This window comes from Prionailurus viverrinus, chromosome E2 (genome assembly GCF_022837055.1).
Source record: "Prionailurus viverrinus isolate Anna chromosome E2, UM_Priviv_1.0, whole genome shotgun sequence".
Classification (NCBI taxonomy): Eukaryota; Metazoa; Chordata; class Mammalia; order Carnivora; family Felidae; genus Prionailurus; species Prionailurus viverrinus.
In genome coordinates, this window is record NC_062575.1 from 19,352,341 (window position 1) to 19,374,465 (window position 22,125).

The 22,125-nt window shown below is 49.4% G+C and overlaps 2 protein-coding genes across 6 annotated transcripts; both read left to right on the forward strand.

The window, feature by feature from the left end:
- Positions 1 to 1,759: 1,759 nt before the first annotated feature.
- On the forward strand, positions 1,760 to 13,360 carry LOC125153394 (dipeptidase 2-like). 4 transcript variants are annotated; one of them, XM_047836510.1, is made up of 11 exons: positions 1,760 to 1,872; positions 2,161 to 2,424; positions 2,777 to 2,903; positions 3,168 to 3,297; positions 3,382 to 3,523; positions 3,817 to 3,886; positions 4,004 to 4,180; positions 4,569 to 4,653; positions 5,283 to 5,358; positions 6,325 to 6,460; positions 6,554 to 6,929. In XM_047836510.1, the coding sequence occupies exons 2-11, from the start codon at positions 2,204 to 2,206 to the stop codon at positions 6,809 to 6,811; spliced, it is 1,422 nt and encodes a 473-aa protein (XP_047692466.1). In that variant the 5' UTR covers positions 1,760 to 1,872; positions 2,161 to 2,203; the 3' UTR covers positions 6,812 to 6,929. The 4 variants fall into 4 exon arrangements, with proteins under 4 accessions (XP_047692466.1, XP_047692467.1, XP_047692465.1 ...); XM_047836511.1 differs by lacking the exons at positions 1,760 to 1,872; positions 6,554 to 6,929 and adding an exon at positions 13,187 to 13,360 and having other exon boundaries at positions 2,015 to 2,424; XM_047836509.1 differs by lacking the exon at positions 1,760 to 1,872 and having other exon boundaries at positions 2,015 to 2,424.
- LOC125153393 (dipeptidase 3-like) lies at positions 13,232 to 17,982 on the forward strand. Of its 2 annotated transcripts, none has more exons than XM_047836508.1 (10): positions 13,232 to 13,685; positions 14,037 to 14,163; positions 14,664 to 14,793; positions 14,883 to 15,024; positions 15,293 to 15,362; positions 15,479 to 15,655; positions 15,962 to 16,046; positions 16,501 to 16,576; positions 17,060 to 17,195; positions 17,287 to 17,981. In XM_047836508.1, the coding sequence occupies exons 1-10, from the start codon at positions 13,423 to 13,425 to the stop codon at positions 17,518 to 17,520; spliced, it is 1,440 nt and encodes a 479-aa protein (XP_047692464.1). In that variant the 5' UTR covers positions 13,232 to 13,422; the 3' UTR covers positions 17,521 to 17,981. The 2 variants fall into 2 exon arrangements, with proteins under 2 accessions (XP_047692464.1, XP_047692463.1); XM_047836507.1 differs by having other exon boundaries at positions 13,301 to 13,685; positions 15,965 to 16,046; positions 17,287 to 17,982.
- Positions 17,983 to 22,125: the final 4,143 nt, after the last annotated feature.

Below are 22,125 nucleotides of genomic sequence, written 5' to 3' on the forward strand. Positions count from 1 at the left end.
GGGCAAGGTCAAAAAGAGAACAGGCCACCCAGATGGCTGAAATCTGCTTGCTACTTGAGTAAGAGTATGCACATGTCCCTGAGTGTATAAGGGTCTGGGTATGTCTGTGTTTCTGTGCCTGACTTTATACGGTCATTTCAAGGCCATGACTAGCAGTGCCAGCCTGTTTAAGGACTGAAGTTAAACGTTACAAAAAAATTGTGCCGCATAACTAATCTTCTACAGAGATGATACCCACTTTCTATGGTTCAGCACAGACTGTCTCTACTGGGCTAGAGTTTCTTCCAAGTCTTGCAGTGTAAGACATCTGGCCCCTGGAGAAAAGCTTTAAAAAAAAAAAAAAACCTCGAAAAACTAAATTCTCCCTTCTCATTTCTCTGTCAGCAGCTATTTATTTGAATAGACTTTTTACCTCTTCCCCATTGTTTATACTCCCCACTTCCGGGGGGGGGGGAGCGGGGGGAGGGGATATGCTAACAAGAGTGGAACAGATAAGTTGTTCATCCCCCAAACCAACGTTTTTGCCCTGGAGATCAGAGGACCCAAGAGTTTTTCCTCCCTTTCTCCACTCTGCTGGCTGCGTGGGTGGACGTGGGGCTGCTGACCAGCATCGGGGGGGAAAGAGAGGAGAGAGACCAGTCTGAGTTTGGGTTCCCCAGCCACCCAGGGCACAGACATACCCTAGGGGACTCACATTCCGGTAGTGGGGCTGCCTAAAGACCCCTGCAGCTGCAGTAGTCAGAGAGTAGACCCACCTTCAGCACAGTGCCACTCCCTGGACACTGGACACCATCACATGCCCAAACACTCAAACATACCCAAGCTGGGACCTGTCCCCTCCTAGATAGCTCTGGAAAAGTTTTGCTCATTTCCTTTCTAGGATGGTTTCTAAGGTCTCTAGTCCTCAGACTTAGGTCACTACCTCTGCGCTGGTCACTCCTGCCACCTGGAAAAGGTTCCAAAGGTGAAGCAGTTCCAGGGGCTGCCAAGGTTCACAGCAGAACCTTGGGAGGCTGGGGATGGAGTTTGGTCAGAAACTCTGAAGCCTCTCAGTGGCAGAGCTTCCAGAAGATGCCATCCCCATTTGTGAGGTGTGTGAAGGGAGGTGGTTCCTGAAGAAGGCAGCTAGGGTGAAGGCCTGAGGCTAAAATGGAGGTGGGGCCTTCAGAGGAACCCAAATCCCAGGGCTTTCCTTAGGACCCATACTGACTTCAATGAAGATGGGGCTTCCACACTGAGGTAGAAGGGACCCTAGCCAACAGCTCAGCCAGCAGCTCTGGGAGGAATGTTGCTGGGATGGGGGATAGGGTGCTATGCTGCCCTAAAAATGACTTAATTTCCTTCCACTCAAATAGCTTACTGAGTTCCTGTTCTGTTCCTGTTCTGTTCAGTAAACTGTCCCTGACCCCCCAGATGGCTGCTCAGTTCACGTCCCAAAAGTCCCTCCATTCAGACCGTAGGGAGCAATAGCATTTCCTGAGGAGGGAGGTCTTTCCTGAGACACACTGGGGAAGACAGGGGTAGGGGCACCCCTGACAGTTCCCAGTTCTGGCTGGAGTCCCCAGGGGACAGACATGCAGGCAAGGGAGTAAAGTAGGGGAGAGAGAGGTCAGGGGCAGAGGGCCTCTTCCTGAATGCAAAGTCCACAAGGTTAACCCCTCATTTCCAGAGACTTTCTCCTCCCACCCCCACCCCCACCCCCACATGGCTCAGCACCAGGAAACCGAGAGCCCAGAGACACTTGCGTGCAGCCCTCAGGGTGGCCGGTGCAGGATGCAGGCAGGTGGGGACATAATGTTGATGACAGAGGCCTCAGAGCCCAAGGCTACACTCTGAAAGGAGCAACCCACGCCTTCTCTCTTGGAGAACAAGGTTAGAGGCAGAGCAACCTGGATCAGCCCCTCAGAGCGCTGGGAGTGGGGTGAGGGGTAAGAATAGAAAGCCCGCCCCTCTGGTGAAGCCCTGTAGGCTGGGGCAGGGGGGCGGAGGGAGGGGAGGGCGTGCCTTCGCCTGGCGGCCAAGCTGCTCCGCGTCGCGGCTTTCCGCGGCTGGGTCTGAGGTCCTGTGACTCGGTTCTCCCCTTGCGAGACCGCACCGCCGCGTGACCCGAGTCGACGGTAGGGACGCCATCGTCGCCCTCTGCCCCTGTCGCTCCCTCAGGCTCTCGAGACCGGCCCCTGCCCACCTGTCCGGCTCGTGCAACATGCGGCCCCTGGGCCTCGATGGTACCTCCCCGCCCTGCCGGCGACCTCTGCTGCGTCTGCTGCTCCTGCTGTCGCTGCTGCCGCCGCTGCCGCCGCCCTTAACGCGCGCCCAGACCGCTCAGGGAACCCCCAGCGCCCCGACCACGCCGGCCACCTCCAGCACCCCAAGTCTGCGGAAGCGCGCGCGGGCTCTGATGAGAGACTTCCCTCTCGTGGACGGGTGCGTAAGTGCGATGTGGGGGCAGGTGGAGACTGAGCCGACCCCGTGGCAGGGCTAGAGGTCCTCATGCAGGGCTCCTAAGGAAGCCCCTTCACATCACCTCCTGGATTCACTCTCCCATCATCCGTGGGTGCCTTTTCCCTTCCTCTGCCACTCCCTCCCTGGTGGGAACTCCCCAGCCTAGGCCTCGAGGGGTCCTACTATAGTCTGTGACAGTGTGGTGTGGGGGACATCCTCCCTCCCCCCCCCCCCCCCCCCCGCCGCATTGCTGGCCCCATGTCCTGCCTAATCCCAAGGTCTAAGGAGCCCACCCATTTCCCCCTGACTTGACCTTGCCTTGCTCTCCCCCCAGCCACAATGACATGCCCCTTGTCCTGAGGCAGTTTTATGGCAACAGGCTACAGGATGTTAATCTGCGCAATTTCAGCCATGGCCAGACCAGCCTGGACAGGCTTAGAGACGGTCTCGTGGGTGCCCAGGTATCACAGGGACACATAGCATGGCTGAGAGGGAGTGTGGGGGCCCCAGAAACCATGAGTTAGTCACATGGAAACTCAGTTATCATAGGGCCCCCCAAAATTCTACAACATGGATGCTGGGGGCTACAGGGGTTGCAGTGAACCAGTTTGCTGGGCATCCAAGTACCACCAAACAAGCAATGCATCACATGTGACCCCATTTGCTGTGTGGGCTGTGGAGGCTATGAGAAGTCCAGGGAGCTCCAACCCCTGGCCTTCCCCCAGTTCTGGTCAGCCTACGTCCCATGCCAGACTCAGGAAAGGGATGCTGTGCGCCTCACCCTGGAGCAGATTGACCTCATTCGCCGCATGTGTGCCTCCTATCCTGAGTTGGAGCTTGTGACCTCAGTTAAAGGTAGGTAGACTGGTGGGGGGTGTTGGGGACTTGACTGAGATACCCCAGCCTCTGAAAGTGATCATCTGACCTACCTGCCCCCAGCTCTGAACAATACCCGGAAGTTGGCTTGCCTCATTGGTGTGGAGGGTGGCCACTCGCTGGACAGTAGCCTTTCCGTCTTGCGTACGTTCTATGTGCTGGGTGTGCGCTACCTGACGCTCACTCACACCTGCAACACACCCTGGTGAGCACAGTGCAGATGGTATGCACCCACTGATGAAGCGATCTGCCCAAGATCACACTGGGGCTCAGACCAAGCTTTACCCCTGGGATCTGGCACTGACCCTGGATTGGGGGGGGGGGGGGAGCAGGGGTTTGCAAAGCAAAACTGGATCCCAGTAGGGACTCCCTCCTGCCAGGCCCAGCCCAACTTGGGTCCCTACTGTTGCTCCAGGGGGTTGCAGGTATAGAGAGTTCAGTAGGCTCTTGTGGCCAAGTCATGGCCACCATTCAGACTGTCTCCTGGCCATCCTGCAGGGCAGAGAGCTCATCTAAGGGCATCCATCCCTTCTATAGCAGTGTCAGCGGGCTGACCAGCTTTGGTGAGGTGAGGACCCTGATTCCATACCCCGCCCCGCATGAATGTGCATGCCCCACCAGTTCCTACAGATAAATGCACGCACACGTGCACCCCTGACGCCCTTTCCCTAACCTGTCTCTGCAGAAAGTGGTGGTTGAAATGAACCGCTTGGGCATGATGGTAGATTTGTCCCACGTCTCTGACACTGTGGCACGGCGAGCCTTGGAAGTGTCACAGGCACCTGTGATCTTCTCCCACTCAGCTGCCCGGGGTGTGTGCAAGAATGCCAGGAACATTCCTGATGACATCCTGCAGCTTCTGGTGAGAGACTACCCTGACTCTCAAACCTAAAACAAAAGGTTTAAACCAGGAGTCCTTGAACCTGAACCCCTGTTCCCTCAACTTCCTCAAACCCTAGGCTGAACATCTTCTGCCCTCACAAACCCACAGTCCACAGCCCGTGAATTCTTGAACCCAGGTGTGGGGGGTTCTAAGTGGTAAATACTCCTCTACTCTATAAGCCCCCCATGGTCAAGACATTTCCACACCGACCAGAGCTGAGACTCCTCCATTCACATAATCCTAGAGTGTAGAAAGGTGAAGTCTCCTCTGACTTCAAAACCAGAGCTGAACACATTCCTCACAGGAGCCTAGAGGCAGGTGGTTGCTCTGGGGGCCAAGCTGAGTGTCCATTTGTCCACCCCTGCAGAAGAAGAATGGTGGTATCGTGATGGTGTCTTTGTCACCGGGGGTGCTGCCGTGCAACCTGTTAGCCAATGTGTCCACTGTGGCAGGTAAGCCCTACCTGGGCTCTCTGAATAGCTCTGATTTGGACCCGAAGCCTTGGGGGGAGGGCCTCAGAACAGCCCCAGTGGTCTGACTCATTGTTGGCTGTAGACACAGTGCCCAAAAACTCAATGATGGACAGTATAAAGCATCTTGGTGCCATGTGGAACTGAAGATAGAGAATTGATACTACAATACTGATGGGTAGAAAGGAGGCAGTCAGACATAGAGCCCAGGTGCTAACCATCTGTGCTTCTCTAGGGGCTCATAAAGCTCCCTGCCCCTGCCTCTGGCCAAGGGATTGGGCAGCCCCTTAAGTCTCTTTGGTCTTTATCAATTATATTCTTTATCCATCTCTCATCCTCCACACCCATGGAAAGGGGCCCCCATGGTTCTCAAGGAGACTGGAGGCAAGGTGAATCCTGAATGAGAAATGGCCAACTGGGGTCCACTCCAAATCTAAATTCCAGTCTAGAGCCAACTGGAATCTACCTCCTCAAGTTGGCACACTGGGTGCCAAGCCATGAAGGAATTGGCCTCCATAGCCTACAGGCTGCAAGAAGGGGAATCAGTAGAGACCAGTCCCCACCTCACCCCTGTCCTAGAAGCCCCACAATGCTGACCCTTCATCCCCCAGATCACTTTGACTACATCAAGGCAGTCATCGGATCCAAGTTCATTGGGATTGGTGGAGATTATGATGGGGCTGAACGGTAAGTGCTTCTCTGGGGCTTCTCTGGGGCTAGCTGTGCCATAGTAGGGCCTTGATAGTCACCATGCCCACCACACTGTGATCCTCATGGACTTTAGGCCCACCTGGCATCTTCCCACACACAGAGTGTGTTTCTGTTTGTCTGTGACCCATTGGTCCCACCCCCAGGTCATGATCTGCCCACCCTTAGTGCCCCACCCTTAGTTCCAGCAGACCCACTGCCTTTTTTTTTTAAGTTTTATTTATTTAAGTAATATCTATACCCAATATGAGGTTCAAACTCATGACCCCGAGATCAAAAGTCACATGCTCTTCCTACTGAGCCACCCAAGTGCCGCTGACCCACTGCTTCTGAGCAGACTCTTAGCAAGGTCTGGTGTGGACTGACCAACTCCTCTGCCTACAGCTGGGTCTTAAAAAGCTTTCCTTCTAGGGGCGCCTGGGTGGCTCAGACAGTTAAGCGTTCTACTCTTGATTTCAGCTCAAGTCACAATCTCACTCTTTGTGGGTTTGAGCCCTGCATCGGGCTCTGGGCTGATGGTGCAGGGACTGCTTGGGATTCTCTCTCTCTCTCTCTCTCTCTCTCTCTCTCTCTCTCTCTCTCTTTCTGTCCCTCTCTCTCTGTCCATGCTCTCTCTTTTTCTCTCAAAATATATAAATAAACTGAAAAATAAATAAATAAAAGCTTTTCTTCTTTTTATAAATGGAGGAAAACCTTGCATTCCGTGAAAGGCATAGATCCAAAAAGTATAATTCGATGAGTTTTTATGAATATTCAAAGAGGTTGGGAGTTTCCTTCTGCAGGATGAAGAACAGGGGTGAATCACTTACTCTCTCCAAGTATCCATTTCCCGTGTCAGACAAGGGCTGGGATTCAGTAGTCCCTGGACACATAAGGCTGTGGTTTTGAGTCATGAACAAGGAACAGGGCTGAGGTTCCACAGCTGACTGGCTCACAACCATATAGGTTCCCTCAGGGGCTGGAGGACGTGTCCACATACCCAGTTCTGATAGAAGAGTTGCTGAGTCGTGGCTGGAGTGAGGAAGAGCTCCAGGGTGTCCTTCGTGGAAACCTGCTGCGGGTCTTTGGACAGGTGGAACAGGTATGCTGGGCTGGACAAAGGAGTAGGTCAGGGGCCTGAGCAAGTGTGTTGGGGCTGCTGTGTGAGCTGCTGACCACTGACTGCCACCTCCAGGTACGGGAGACAAGCAAGGGGCAAAGCCCCTTGGAGGATGAATTCCCGGATGAGCAGCTGGGCAGTTCTTGCCGCTCTGTTCTCTCACATCTGCCTCAGACACGGTATCTGGCTCGAGACCAGAAACTAACTGAGACTTCGGCACATTGGGCACCTAAGTGTTCACCTAAACAGTTATTGTCAAAATCTTCCCCCAACGTGGCCCCAAGCCTCACAGTTATTGCTGCCTTTTCAGTCCTCATTCTGTGGCTCTGGTGACCCAGTTAATCCTACCAGATGTTACTATGGCAGTTGCAGATACCCCACATTGCCCTCCCCGCCCCCCCATCATGCAGACAGACACATTTCCTGAAAATAAATGTTTTACACATGGAAACAGGCATGAGTGTCCTTCTCTGTGGCGGGGCCTGGTGGTGCCAGCTCCCAATTCTGGTAGTTGGTGGAGGAACCTGCAGTTCAGCCACCATTTACTCTAGCAACACCTGAGTCTCACTAGCATGGCCTGAGAAGGCCCAGATGGTTGGGCTCAGCACTAGAAGAAGACAATGAGTAGCTCTGGCTGTGGGAGAGTGGACCTTCCTCTGGGATGCCTCTCAATAGCTCACCTCAGTCCACATCCTGACCCACTGACCACCACCTGGGGATCTTGAAGGGAACTCTGGTTCATATTCCCAAGAAAGGAACCTGCCTGGATCACAAATGATCTTTGTTCCTGTTTGGATAGAGCCCAGAATGCCAGGCTACAGGATAGTACATGGGCTTCCAATGACTGAACTTCCCTGGATATAGATCCACTCCTTGCCCTGCCCCTCAGGGACTTCCTTTCTGAGAGGCACAAGCTACTTAGACAACCACACTATCTTACCCCCAGGCAATTAATGGCAATAGCAACTCTGTTAATTATAGCCAAAATTAAGAGTTAATACTAAGGACAACAGCTAATAATAATAAATAACATGATAATAGATAATGGCTAATAAAAATAATAGTTAATACTACTAGCCTATGCATACCCCATGACTGAGCAGTTTTGCCCCAGGTATATATCGCAACAGGAATGCATACATAGGTTTTCCAAAAGGCATACGAAATAATATTTAAAGCAGTGCTGCTCATAATAACCCCAAACTGTGTACTTTAAAGTTAGACTGCAAGAAGAAAAAGACAGGAGATTGTCTTAAAAACAGTCATATTTTAAAAAAATCATATTAATTTGAGGAACAGCAATAAAACTGACAAATGAGTTTTTTTTTTAAATATATGAAATTTATTGTCAAATTGGTTTCCATACAACACCCAGTGCTCATCCCAAAAGGTGCCCTCCTCAATACCCATCACCCACCCTCCCCTCCCTCCCACCCCCCATCAACCCTCAGTTTGTTCTCAGTTTTTAACAGTCTCTTATGCTTTGGCTCTCTCCCATTCTAACCTCTTTTTTTTTTTTTTCCTTCCCCTCCCCCATGGGTTCCTGTTAAGTTTCTCAGGATCCACATAAGAGTGAAACCATATGGTATCTGTCTTTCTCTGTATGGCTTATTTCACTTACCATCACACTCTCCAGTTCCATCCACGTTGCTACAAAAGGCCATATTTCATTTTTTCTCATTGCCACGTAGTATTCCATTGTGTATATAAACCACAATTTCTTTATCCATTCATCAGTTGATGGACATTTAGGCTCTTTCCATAATTTGTCTATTGTTGAGAGTGCTGCTATAAACATTGGGGTACAAGTGCCCCTATGCATCAGTACTCCTGTATCCCTTGGATAAATTCCTAGCAGTGCTATTGCTGGGTCATAGGGTAGGTCTATTTTTAATTTCCTGAGGAACCTCCACACTGCTTTCCAGAGCGGCTGCACCAATTTGCATTCCCACCAACAGTGCAAGGGGTTCCCGTTTCTCCACATCCTCTCCAGCATCTATAGTCTCCTGATTTGTTCATTTTGCCACTCTGACTGGCGTGAGGTGATATCACAGTGTGGTTTTGATTTGTATTTCCCTGATAAGGAGCGACGTTGAACATCTTTTCATGTGCCTGTTGGCCATCCGGATGTCTTCTTTAGAGAAGTGTCTATTCATGTTTTCTGCCCATTTCTTCACTGGGTTATTTGTTTTTCGGGTGTGGAGTTTGGTGAGCTCTTTATAGATTTTGGATACTAGCCCTTTGTCCGATATGTCATTTGCAAATATCTTTTCCCATTCCGTTGGTTGCCTTTTAGTTTTGTTGGTTGTTTCCTTTGCTGTGCAGAAGCTTTTTATCTTCATAAGGTCCCAGTAATTCACTTTTGCTTTTAATTCCCTTGCCTTTGGGGATGTGTCGAGTAAGAGATTGCTACGGCTGAGGTCAGAGAGGTCTTTTCCTGCTTTCTCCTCTAAGGTTTTGATGGTTTCCTGTCTCACATTCAGGTCCTTTATCCATTTTGAGTTTCTTTTTGTGACTGGTGTGAGAAAGTGGTCTAGTTTCAACCTTCTGCATGTTGCTGTCCAGTTCTCCCAGCACCATTTGTTAAAGAGGCTGTCTTTTTTCCATTGGATGTTCTTTCCTGCTTTGTCAAAGATGAGTTGGCCATACGTTTGTGGGTCTAGTTCTGGGGTTTCTATTCTATTCCATTGGTCTATGTGTCTGTTTTTGTGCCAGACAAATGAGTTTTAATGGAAATAATAGAAATCCATACACAGTGGAATATCTTTAGCCTGATGAATGAAAGTAACTACCAATGTTCCATTCTATGCACAGTGAAAATATTCTTCAAACATGAAGGGAAAGTAATACATTTTCAGACCAATAAAAGCACAGTGAGAAATTGAAGATATACAAATCATGAGGCACCTGGGTGGCTCAGTCAATTAAGCATCTGACTTCACCTGAGGTCATAATCTCATGGTTTGTGAGTTTGAGCCCCGAGTCAGGCGCTGCACTGACAGTTTAGAGTCTGCTTCGGACTCTGTCTCCCCCCCACCCCCTCTCTGCACCTCCCCTGTTTATGCTTTCTCTCTCTCAAAAATAAATAAATAAACATTTTTAAAAAACGTATATAGGAACACATTTTTCCTTTTGCCTCAGCCTCCAAATTGGCTGTACTCTGCAGTGTACTCAGAAAGTTCTAATAGTGTTTTCTATTCATTTTACCTATTCCCTCTTTTCTTGACTTCTTTTGGGTGGATTAAGTAGCACTCTGAGATGGCCTTAGTCCCTTTACAGACCCTTTCAAGGGGAGCTGATCCAGCTCACTGTCCATTTAGGAAAAAATGGGAAAAGGTGGTAGAAGATAGAAGCTTACAGCAGGGCCCTGTGTTGCTAGGGAGCAGACCTCTAAGGACAGGGCCCTGTGAGGTGGTGCAAGTGTTCTAAACATGAGTTGGCAAGGCTACTCGATGACAGCCAGACGTTGCAGACTGCAGCCAACTGTCACTGTTGGAACAGGAAAACCTCTTTCAGTTTGCTCTGTCGCCCCTATTGACAGAATGTAACAGGAAACCAGCTAGGCTTCTAGGAAATGTGGCTTTGAGAGTTTGAGCACCAGGGGCACCTGGGTGGCTCAGTCAGTTAAGTGTTGGACTCTTGATTTCAGCTTAGGTCATGATCTCACAGTTGGTTCTCATGGGTTTGAGCCCGGAGTTGGGCTCTACACTGACAGTGAGGAGCCTGCTTGGGATTCTGTCTTTCTCTCTCTCTGCCCCTCTCTTGCCCAATCTCTCTCTCTCTCCCTCTCAAAAATAAATAAGCATTAAAAAAAATAGGGGTGACTGGGTGTCTCAGTCAGTTAAGCATCTGACTCTTGATTTCGGCTCAGGTCATGATCTCACGGTTGGTGAGTCTGAGCCCCACATAGGGCTCTACACTAACAGCACAGAGTCTGCTTGGGATCCTCTCTGTCCCTCTCCCGCTTGTGCGTGCTTTCTCTTTCTCTCAAAATAAATAAATAAACTTTAAAAATATTATTAAGGGACACCTGGGTGGCTCAGTTGGTTGTCTGACTTCAGCTCACGTCATGATCTCATGGTTCAAGAGTTTGAGCCCCACATTGGGTTCTCTGCTGTCAGCACAGAGCCTCCTTTGGATCCTCTGTCCCCTTTCTCACTGCCCCTCCACCGCTCATTCTCTCTCTCTCCCTCCCTCTCTCTCTCTCTTTCTCTCAAAAAATAAATAAGTAAACTTTAAAAATATGTTTAAAAAATAAGAAGAGTTTGAGCCCCAGCCTCACAGAGCTGAGAACAGAAGACTGCATCTGGAGTTGAGAGACAATTGCTTAATAACCAGAATTGCTGCAGACCTGGAGTAGAAGGCCCTAATTCCAATTCATTCTTTCTCCTAGGTACATTTTTTTGTGTTCCAACTCAAAACTAAGTGTTCATCAGGATTCTCCTTATTCTGGTGGACCCTGGACACTAACCTCTGCCTCTTTAGAGCACCACACCCCTAGTAGAAGAACTAGCCCAAAAGTTGGGCTCATCTCTAGGTTTCCACTTTCCTTGGATCCTCATCAAGTAATTTTTTAATATCTTGTTTAACTTTCTGATATCTTCAGGAAGATCCTTTTTATATTTTGCCCAACATTTCCAGTTATCAGGAAGAGTATAACTCTGATTTACTTAGTCAACCAAAATCAGACATGTGAAATGGTGTTTATTTATTAATTCAGTAACATTAAAAATCCATCATAGGGGCAGTTGGGTGGCTTAGTTGATTGAGCATCCAACTTCAGCTCAGGTCATGATTTCTCAGTTCATGGGCTAGAGTCCCACATCGGGCTCTGCGCTGACAGCTCAGAGCCTGGAGCCTGTTTCGGATTCTGTGTCTCCCTCTCTCTCTGCCTCTCTCCCCCCACCCAAAAATAAATAAATATTTAAAATAAATAAATAAATAATAAATAAACTTAAAAAATCAATTATAAACATTATGCTCCCTACTTTCACCTAAGACTATTACAGGAAACAGCTGTATGTGCAATACTTCTGAACTTTTGATAAAGTTTTGAATTAACAAATTCATCATTCACTATATTGTTTATATCACTTAAATGAACACCTCCCCTGGCAAGTCAGCTTGGTATATGAGACCAGAATAAACATTCCCTCTCTTTCTCCCTCTCTTCTGAGATAGCCAAAGCTGAAGGCAGCAGGGTCAGACTTAGTCCTTAACCACTAGGCATGAGAAGGGAGCAGTGATGGACAGGAGGCAGTAGTGGCCAGAGGTCAAGGCCCTTCTTCTGGCACCCAAAAGGGGAGGCCCACCTATCAGGGAGCCCAGGTGGGAGAACAGCTGACAGACACAGATACAGAAGGGGGCAATTCATATTTTAGTCTGTGTTATAGACCCCTTTCAGCCTGGTAGGACCTCATGCAGGCCCAGGAGGCCCAGACGCCACCCAGGTGCAGTTCTGAGATCAGTTTCCCCTGTGTCAGGGCTTTTTTCTGCAGAAAACAATGAATTATACCGCTCAGGCCTCCAGCCATCCTGGAAACCGCCTTACCTTGAAGGAGGATTTCTGCCCCACATGAAGTCATGTCAAGCCCCCTCATGTTCTTAGCAGTAAGAATTTTTGTCCCACTGTTCTACACCTTTGAGGACCTTCCAGCTCCTCCCTTACAGACAGCCATCCTGTCGGAACTAGACCTTTGCTTGAGCTATTGGCCAACTTGGGATGCCCTCTCCACCTCCCTGCCCAATGCAGACCCCATCCTTTCCAGGCTCAGCTGCTGTGGTGCCTCCACTAATCTCTTAGCAAACGGGCCAGCCCTCACCAGCACTACCCACAAAATCCCTCAGCCAGGATGACCATATTACAGAAAAACATGTGACATAAATTGACCAGGGAGTAATTTACCCCCTTTCCAAGATGGCTGTAGTTAATTAATGTTTAGAATCTAGAGTCTTTTTTTTTTTTTTAATTTTTTTAATGTTTATTTTTGAGACACAGAGAGAGTAGGGGAGGGACAGAGAGAGAGGGAGACACAGAATCCGAAGCAGGCTCCAGGCTCTGCACTGTCAGCACAGAGCCCGACACAGGGCTCGAACCCACAAACCGTGAGATAATGACCTGAGCTGAAGTCATACGTTTAACCAACTAAGCCACCCAGGAGCCCCTAGAATCTAGTCTTTTTTGTGTGTGCCCATATATTAACAAATGTACAGACACAAATTTCAATACTAGTTACTAAAACAAAATGGTTTCCCATAATATTCTTTTTAAATTTTTTAAATATTTTTAAAAATGTTTATTTATTTTTGAGAGACAGGGAGAGACAGAGCACGAGCGGGGCAGGGGCAGAGAGAGAGAGGGAGACACAGAACCTGAAGCAGGCTCCAGGCTCCAAGCTGTCAACACAGAGCCAGACGTGGTGCTCGAACTCACGAACCGTGAGATCATGACCTGAGCCGAAGTCGGACGCTCAACCGACTGAGCCACCCAGGCGCCCCTCCCATATTATTCTTAAATTTCATTTTTATTAAAAAATGTATAGGGCACCTGGGTGGCTCAGTCGGTTGAGCGTCACGCTCAATTTCTGCTCAGGTCAGGATGTCATGGGATCCAGCCCGGGTTAGGCCCTGCCCTGAGCACGGAGCCTGCTTGGGATCTCTCTCCCTCTCTTGTTGCCGCTCTCCCACTCGAGTGCTCTTGCGCGGCAGAAGCTGGTCTGGCCCCCTGGGGCGCCCTCTAGTTGAGGGTGGAGGTCTGTGTCGCCCCCTCTGGCCACGCTGCGCAGCTGCGTCCCGGATCCCTGCTCTTCTGGAGAAGCAGTCAGCCTGCAGCCCCTCCTCACGACGGGTCACGTAAATCCGGTCGGGACCCCACCGTCGCCCTCTGCCCCTCGCGCCCCTCCTCTCGAGACCGGCCACTGCCTGCCCGGCCGACCCTGCGCAACATGAGGCCCCTGGGCCTCGAGGGCCCCCACGCGCTTCGCTGGCGACCTCTGCTGCGTCTGCTGCTCCTGCTGTCTCTGCTGCAGAGGGCGGTAACCCGTGCCCAGACCACTCCTGGCACCCCCACCGACCCGACCACACCCGGAGCCCCCAGCAATCCGACCACGGCCTTCTCTAGTTCCCCTACCACGCCGCTCACCTCCAGCACACCAAGTCTGAGGAAGCGCGCGCGGGCCCTGATGCGGGACTTCCCTCTCGTGGACGGGTGAGCAGGGGCAGTGTGGGGGCAGGTGGAGACTGAGCCCACACCTGGGTAGGGGAAGGGGGTCCTCAGCATGCAGGGCTAGTGAGGAGGCTTCCTCACACCACCTCTGGATGAACTCTGTCCTCCATCAGCCAGGTCCCCTCCCCCCATTACCCTGTTCCTGGTGTCCACTACAGGCCCCCACCCCTCCCCAAAGCTGCACCTCAGGAATTTTTCCATATTGTCTGTGTGAGGTGGTGGGGGGGGGGGGGAGGGGGGGGGGAGGGGGACAGGACATGCCCAGGTACTTTGACATGCCCTGTCTGACCTGAGTCCATGTTCTCCACTCTAACTTTGTCTTGATGCCCCCAGCCACAACCACTTGCCCCTGCTCCTGAGACAGCTTTTCCAGAACAGGCTACAAGATGTTAACCTGCGCAATTTCAGTTATGGCCAGACCAGCTTGGACAAGCTCAGGGATGGCCTCGTGGGTGCCCAGGTACCACAGGGATACACAGGTGCCACAGCATGGCTGCTGGGGAATGTCGGGGGCCACAGAAACCTGGGTAGGCAGGCCTCTCAGTGATTAGAATCGTAGAACACACAATGTGTCATCGCATGACTGCTGGGAATGTGGGGGCTCTGGAGGCCAAGACAGGCCAACCACATGGGTACCCAGGTTCTGTGGAGACACACAGAAAGTGACCAGAAAATCCCCGGTGAGTGTGGGGTTAGAGTTAGAGCCACAAAGGATATAGTGGATTGGCCTTGGGGCATTCACATAGCACATGGACAAACAGCAGACAATGATATTTCACAGTCCACAGTTTGGCTGCTGGCAGCAAGCTTAATAGGCATCAGGATACCATAGGGTCATGTAGTGTTTCGTTCTGGGCCAATGACCCAAATGAGCACCTTGGGGGCTGAGAAGGAGTGGCAGGCCAAGGACATTGGAGACCACTCTAATCTCATTCTGGACCCCCCGGGGCCTACCTCTAGTTCTGGTCAGCCCAAGCCCCATGCCAGACACAGGACCAGGATGCTGTGCGCCTCACACTGGAGCAGATTGACCTCATTCGTCGCATGTGTGCCTCCTACTCTGAACTGGAGCTTGTGACCTCAGCCAAAGGTGGGCTGGCAAATGGGGAGATAGTTAGGGGCTCACTCTGATGGTTCTGGCCCTGGGCCCTGACCACTTGATTATCCATCCTCTTCTAGGTCTAAACAGCACTCAAAAGCTGGCCTGCCTCATTGGTGTGGAGGGTGGTCACTCACTGGACAGCAGCCTTTCTGTGCTGCGCAGTTTTTACCTGCTGGGAGTGCGCTTCCTGACACTTACCTTCACCTGCAACACGGCCTGGTGAGCATAGTGCCTAGCCACGGTGAAATGGTAGATGACATGGTGGGGCAACTGCCAGACAGGTGAGGACAGAGGGATCCACAAAAGGAGGCTGGACTCTCAACAGGTCCTTCACACTCCCAGAAAGCAGCTGGCCCAGTTCCTTACTCTAGTCCAGGGGCGGCAGGGGTGGGGGGTGTGGATAGACAAACAGAGGGACTGCAGAGCCCCCAGGCTCTGATGCCCAGGATGTTGCCTTTGAGATTGCCTTCTTCTGGCTGTCCCACAGGGCAGAAAGTTCCACCAAGTTTAAACACCACTTCTACACCAACGTCACTGGGTTGACAAGCTTTGGTGAGGTGAGGATTCCTGTTCCATACCCTACTCCACCCGTTCTCTACCTACAGATAGTGTACACGTGTGTGCATCCTTGACATCTCCCCCACCTCAAAAAACAAACAAACTGTCTTTGCAGAAGGTGGTAGGGGAAATGAACCGCCTGGGCATGATGGTGGACTTGTCCTATGCGTCAGACACCTTGGTGCGGCAGGCACTGAAGGTGTCGAGGGCTCCCGTGATCTTCTCCCACTCAGCTTCCAGGGCTGTGTGCGACAATTTGCTGAATGTTCCTGATGACATTCTGCAACTTCTGGTGAGCAGCTACCTCAGACCTCACACCCAGAGCTAGGCGCGTTTCATGCAAACATTCTTGACCTTGAACAAAGCTACCAGTCCAGGCCTCACCCTTGGACCCATGGCTAGTTAACCTTCCCCATCTCTGAAAATTGAGGTCAAATCAGCTCCACTCAGGCGCCCACAAACCCAGAGCTGAAACCTCTTCCAGCCCCTGAAGCCAGGACTGAGCACTGTCCTACTAGGCCCCCAGGGCACAGAGCAGGCCATCAGGCCTGAAGAGCCAAACTGAGGGGGCTGAGTGTTCATTTCTTTATCCTTCTAGAAGAAGAATGGTGGCATTGTGATGGTGACGCTGTCTATGGGGGTGCTACAGTGCAACCTGTTGGCTAATGTGTCCACCGTGGCAGGTGAGCCTCACTTCAACTTCTTGTGCAGTTTGAGCTTGAGCCTGTGGCCATGGGGCCTTCAGGACAGCTCCATCAGTGTAGCACACCTGTTGGGCAATGGGCAGACCTCTGACAACCCAGGAGAGGAGACACGGCTCTTCGCTGCCACCCAGATCTGGGGCCACAGTCAATGTTGATGGGTTTGGGGGAAGCAACTGCCCCTGCCTCTGAATGTCTTTTGCTCTCACTTCTCTGGACAGGACAGGCTTCTGGGCAGAAAAAATTCTAAAGAGACACAGTTCAGCCTGTAGTCACTTCAGAACTCACAATGGGCTGGGAGCTCCATGAAGTCAGCTGCCATGGCCTGGAGTGCTGTGGGCAGGAGAACTGGTCAGGACTGAGTTTCCCCAGACCAGGGCTGGTCCCAGGGCCTGACTCCAGTGTAGTGCTGCTCACACTAACCTCTGCCACTTAGATCACTTTGACCACATCAGAGCTGTCATTGGATCAGAGTTCATCGGGATTGGCGGGAATTATGATGGGTCTGGTCGGTGAGTATTTCCCTGGGGTTTGTCTTGAGCAGGGCACAGCAGGGAGTCCTTTAGTCTCTCCATTCCATGGTCCTGCCACCCTTCAGACCTCATCTACAGGCTCTGGTTTTCCAGCTCACTTGACGTCTCTCCACTCCCAGGGGCTGATTCCTGGGCTCTCCCTGTCCCTCCAGTGGCCTGGTGGACCCACTGCCACTCCAGATCGTCACATTAATTAAGTATTCCCCGACACCCCACCCCAGCAGAGCCCGTTTACCTAGCACCTGCTGCAGTCCCAGCTCAGCAGATCTGTTGTAGGCCAGCCATCTGCTCAGGGGGTAGACACCACAGAAGCTCTGTCTTCAAGGAGCTTCCAAAGTGACATTCAGTAGCCTGGAGAATATGGCCTTCAATTTCACATGTGTGATTGGGGCTGGTGGGACACTGGGCCCTAGACCAGGATCAGGGCTCAGGTTCCACAGCTGGTGGCCCATGGCCACACAGGTTCCCTCAGGGACTAGAGGACGTGTCCAAATACCCAGTACTGATAGAGGAGTTGCTGAGTCGTGGCTGGAGTGAGGAAGAGCTCCAGGGTGTCCTTCGTGGAAACCTGCTTCGGGTCTTCAGACACGTGGAACAGGTATGCTGGGTTGGGCAAAAGGATAGTGCAGTGGTTAGAGTGGGTGAGAGAGGTACTATGGGAGCCACTAACTGCTGACTCCCACCCCCAGGTGAGAGAGGAGAACAATGGACAGAACCCTGTGGAGGATGAGTTTCCAGACAGGCAGGTGGTCAGGTCTTGCCACTCCCACCTCCTATCTCAGCTTCAGAGTGAACACCTCGCTACACACCTGGAGGTGACTGAGTGGCCAATCAGTCAGGTCCTCCGGAGGCCCTCAAAAGCTTCCCCATACTTTGTTCTAAATTTCTTGGTTGCTGTCACCTTCTCAGTCCTCATCCTGTAGTTCTGGTGAGCTGGCCAGTCTCCCAGAGGTCTCTGTGGCAAAGTCTCACAAAGTCCCCTTCCTAGTCATCCAGGCACAAGTGTATGCTGAGAATAAACATTTTGGGTATGGAGCCAAATGTGAAAGTCCTTCCTTCTCCCTGGGGAGCAGGGGAGTGGGGTCTGGTGGGCTCTTGGTTGGTGAGGGGTCTTGTAGGTCTCACCTCAGTTTCTCAAGTGAGTGGCCTCCAATTGGTCTCTTTTGGGAAGGGCAGAGGCATCTTACCATGTTATTATGATAAAAGCCTGAGCCCACAAAAGAGCACAAAGAAATCTAGTTCAAGTGTGGTATCTAGCCCATCATGGAGTGTAACAATGGGTGGGTTAGCAGTCTCTGAAAGGTTTACATTTGTTTGTTTGTTTGTTTTTAAGAAGCTGAACCTAGAGGGCACCTGGGTAACTCAGTGGGCTAAGTGTCAGACTCGATTTTGGCTCAGGTCATGATCTTGTGGTTTATAGGTTCAAGCCCCACATCAGGCTCCACATGAGGAGTCTGCTTGGGATTCTCTCCCTCCATCCCTCTCTCCTTGCCCCTTCCTCTCTCTCTCTGCCTCTCTCTCATGGCCCTTCCCCCCTCTCAAAAATAGATTAATTTTTTTTTTATTTTTTTTAAAAATTTTTTTTCAACGTTTATTTATTTTTGGGACAGAGAGAGACAGAGCATGAACGGGGGAGGGGCAGAGAGAGAGGGAAACACAGAATCAGAAACAGGCTCCAGGCTCCGAGCCATCAGCCCAGAGCCCGACGCGGGGCTCGAACTCACGGACCGCGAGATCGTGACCTGGCTGAAGTCGGATGCTTAACCGACCGCGCCACCCAGGCGCCCTAGATTAATTTTTTAAAAATTTAAAAAGAGTGAAAGAGCAAGCCAAAGAGTAAATTTTCAACGTATATAATTGACGAAAGGCATATATCCAGAGGCAGACAACCCCATATAAAAATGGGGAAGATATTTGAATAGGAACTTTACAAGGATGGATATTCAATTGGCCAATAAGAAGATGAAAAGATAGTCAACCTTATTAGCCATTAAGGAAATGCAAAATAAAACTCATAGTAAAGACAACTAAAATTTAACAGGTGAACAATACTAAGTGTTAGCAATGATATGGAGCAAGGAGCATACCCTGCTGGTGGCTGATTCAACTGATAAACACTGCTTTGGAAGACAGTTTGACTTTTTTTTTTTTTTTTTTTTTTTTTTTTACTAAAGTTGAAGACATATACCCAAGGACAGTTACACACAACGTGCAAGAATCTCTCAAAGTAATGTTGAGTGAAGGGAGCCAGTACAAAGTAATATATATTATGCCATTCCATTTATATAAAGTACAAGCAAAACTGATCTATACCGTTACAGTCAGTTTTCGGGGAGGTATTGCCTGGAAGGGGGCATGAGGAAGAGCTTCTGGGTTTCTAGTAAAGTGCTGTATCTTGGGTCCTGGTTGCATGGGCGTGTTCATTTTGTGAACATTTCAGCATGCTGTATACACTTATGGTATGTGAACTTTTCTGTATGGATATTTTTTTCTCAATAAAAAGTTTTTTAAAAAACTGGGGCCCCTGGCTGGCTCAGTCCGTAGAGCAGGCAACTCTTGATCTTGGGGTTGGAGTAGAGCCTCTTGAAAAAACAAAACCCCAGAAAAAGACTAAACTTAATGTTCAGGGATGCATGCTCAGGTTGAGACTTTAAATAAGAAAACAAGAGGGCACCTGGGGGTTCAGTCATTAAGCTCTGCCTTCAGTTCAGGTCATGATGTCACGATTCAGGAGTTTGAGTCCCACATCGGGTGAGCTTGAGCCTTGCTTCCAGTAAAACACAAGCCCTGCTTCTCCCTCCCTCTCTCTCTCTCTCTGTCTCCCCCACTGCCTCTCCTGGGATTCTCTCTCTATCTCTGCCCCTCACTCACTCGCACCCTCCCTCTCATAAACAAACAAACAAACAAATAAATAAATAAGAAAACAAGAAGTGGTATCATCAAACTCAGATACTTAGAAAATGCCTGACTTACACAATGTTATGTGTCAGTTACATCTCCATTTAAAAAAACAAAAACTAAAAAAAAAAAAAAGTGTCTGTGGTTGGTGGGGAGGCATGGGGTGGCAATTGGAGGAGACATTAAGGAACTTCTGGAGTTCTGGCAATGTCCATACCTTGCCTGGGATGGTGGTTATTTAGGGGTGCACTTTGTGGTAATACACTGAGCTGCCAGGTGGGCTGAAGAGTCCGCTCCCCAACTTCTGTCCTCACACTCCCATTCCCCAATTCTGTTCTCCCAGCAATCACTCAGCACTTTTAACTGTTGATATTTACTGGTATTTTCCTCCATATTTCTAAATAATGTATTTAATTGCCAGCTGTTTATTTTTTTTCAGTTTATTTATTTGAGAGAGAGAGAGACAGAGCATGCACATGAGCAGAGGAGGGGGAGAGAGGGAGAATCCCAAGCAAGCTCTGTGCCCAACAGAAGAGCCCAAAGTGGGTGGGGGCTCAAACCCACAAACTGCAAACACATCACCTAAGCCAAAACCAAGAGTCGAACAGGCTCAACTAACTGAGCCACGCAGTCATCCCAAATGCCAGCTCTTTAGACATACATTTTAGATATTATTTATTGACTCAGTAATTTGAAAAGTGAGGATTTTGTTTTTATTTTCTTAATCCTTTTTAAAGTTTATTTTGAGAGAGAGATCATGGGGGAGAGTCAGAGAGAGAAGGAAAGGGAGAATCCCAAGCAGGCTCCACACTGTCAGCATGGAGCCCAGTGTGGAGCTCGAACCCACGAACCATGAGATCATGACCTGAGCTGAAACCTAGAGTCAAGACGCTTAACCTACTGAGCCACCCAGGTGCCCCCCAAAATGAGGACTTTTAGCTCTCATTCCCCCTCTCTCCTCCTATCATCCTCTAAATATTAGAATTATTTGGTTAATTACATCTTGGATTTTTTGTTTGTTTTTAAACAAGTTTACTGAGATAAAATTGATATACCACACAATTCACCCATTTGAAGTGTACAGTTCAAGGGCACCTGGGTGGCTCAATCAGTTAAGCGTCCAACTCTTGGTTTCAGCTCAGATCATAGTATCACAGCTCATGGGTTCAAGCCCCGCACTGGCTCTGCACTGCAGTCTAGAGCCTGCTTGGAATTCTTTCTCTCTCCCCCTCTCTCTGTCCCTCCCCTGCTCACATGATCTCTCTGTTTCTCTCTCAAAATAAGTAAATAAAATTAAAAAAATAAAGTGTACAGTTCAGTGGTTTTTGTATATCACATTATTTTTTTTAATTGTAAAAGATATGTAACAATTTGCCATTTTAACCATCTTCAAGTGCACAAACCAGTGGGCTTAAAAACACTCACAGATGTTGAACAAACATCATGGTATTTCCAAAACTTGGTCATTATCTCAAACAACGTAATGTAATTATTAAGCAATACCTTCCCGTTTCCCCTCACCTCAGCCCCTGGTAACCTCTATTCTTTTTTCAGTCTCTATGAATTTGTCTATTCTAGATAACTTATATACAGCATTTGTCCTTTTGCATCCAGCTTATTTCATTTAACAAAATGTCTTCAAGGTTCATCTGCCTTGTAGCATATATCAGACTTTATTCCTTTTTATGGCTGAATAATATTCCATTGTAGGTACAGATCACAGTTTGTTATCTACACATCTGGTGATGAAAACCAAGGTTGCTTCCACCTTTCAGATGCACAATGAACACTGGCATACAGATACCTGTTCAAGTCCCTGCTTTCAATTCCTTTGTTTTTTGGTTTTTTTTTTTTTTAAGTTTCTTTATTTATTTTTGAGAGAGAGAGAGAGGGAGTGCAAGTGAGCAGGGGAGGGGAAGACAGAAAGAGGAGGACAGAGAATCTGAAGTGGGCTCTGAGATGACCACGAAGAGCCTGATATGGAGCTCGAACTCACGAACCATGAGATCATGACCTGAGCCAAAGTCAAATGCTTAAACAACTGAGCCACCCAAGCACCCCTGTGTCTGGCTTCTTACATTTAGTGTGTTTTCAAGGTTTGTTCATGCTGTAGATTTTCTCCATTTTTTATTTTACTCTTTTTCTGGGGTTCCTGTTGTGCAGATATCCTATTTCTATCCTCCATCTTTGTTTTCCCTTTCATTGTTTTCTCTTTCTTCTTTTGGGATGATTGCTTAATTTGGTCTTTCCAATTTATTAATTCATTCTGAATTACAAATTTTTTTCAAATATTATTGTGGTAACTTTAATACATGGTCCCATATTTCTTTGATACTTCTCCCATCCAGAGATGGGTTCAGTGCCTCCCCACCCTCTCTTGAATCTGGGCTTGGTTATTGCTTGAGCAGTAAAATACAGCAGAAATGATGCTGGGCCTGTTTCCAGGCCAAGACCTAGAGAAACTGTCAGTTTCTACTCCCTGCTTCTTGGAGTGCTCATTCATGAACTGCAGCCACTATACCATGAGGAAACCAAGCAGCCCGTGGAGAGGTACACATGTTGGGTACCCAATCCCCTGATCCACAGCCCCACTGAGCTCTTAGCCTACAGCCAGTAACAACTTGCTAGCT

What these genes read in the sequence shown, in the direction of transcription:
- LOC125153394 (XM_047836510.1), top strand. Translation starts at nt 2,204, where the DNA reads ATGCGGCCCCTGGGCCTCGATGGTACCTCCCCGCCCTGCCGGCGACCT. An exon ending in ACGGTCTCGTGGGTGCCCAG is followed by an intron (nt 2,904 to 3,167) that starts GTATCACAGGGA and finishes GCCTTCCCCCAG; the next exon opens with TTCTGGTCAGCCTACGTCCC. An exon ending in GGCTGACCAGCTTTGGTGAG is followed by an intron (nt 3,887 to 4,003) that starts GTGAGGACCCTG and finishes CTGTCTCTGCAG; the next exon opens with AAAGTGGTGGTTGAAATGAA.
- LOC125153393 (XM_047836508.1), top strand. Translation starts at nt 13,423, where the DNA reads ATGAGGCCCCTGGGCCTCGAGGGCCCCCACGCGCTTCGCTGGCGACCT. An exon ending in GCTTGTGACCTCAGCCAAAG is followed by an intron (nt 14,794 to 14,882) that starts GTGGGCTGGCAA and finishes ATCCTCTTCTAG; the next exon opens with GTCTAAACAGCACTCAAAAG. An exon ending in AATTATGATGGGTCTGGTCG is followed by an intron (nt 16,577 to 17,059) that starts GTGAGTATTTCC and finishes ATGGCCACACAG; the next exon opens with GTTCCCTCAGGGACTAGAGG.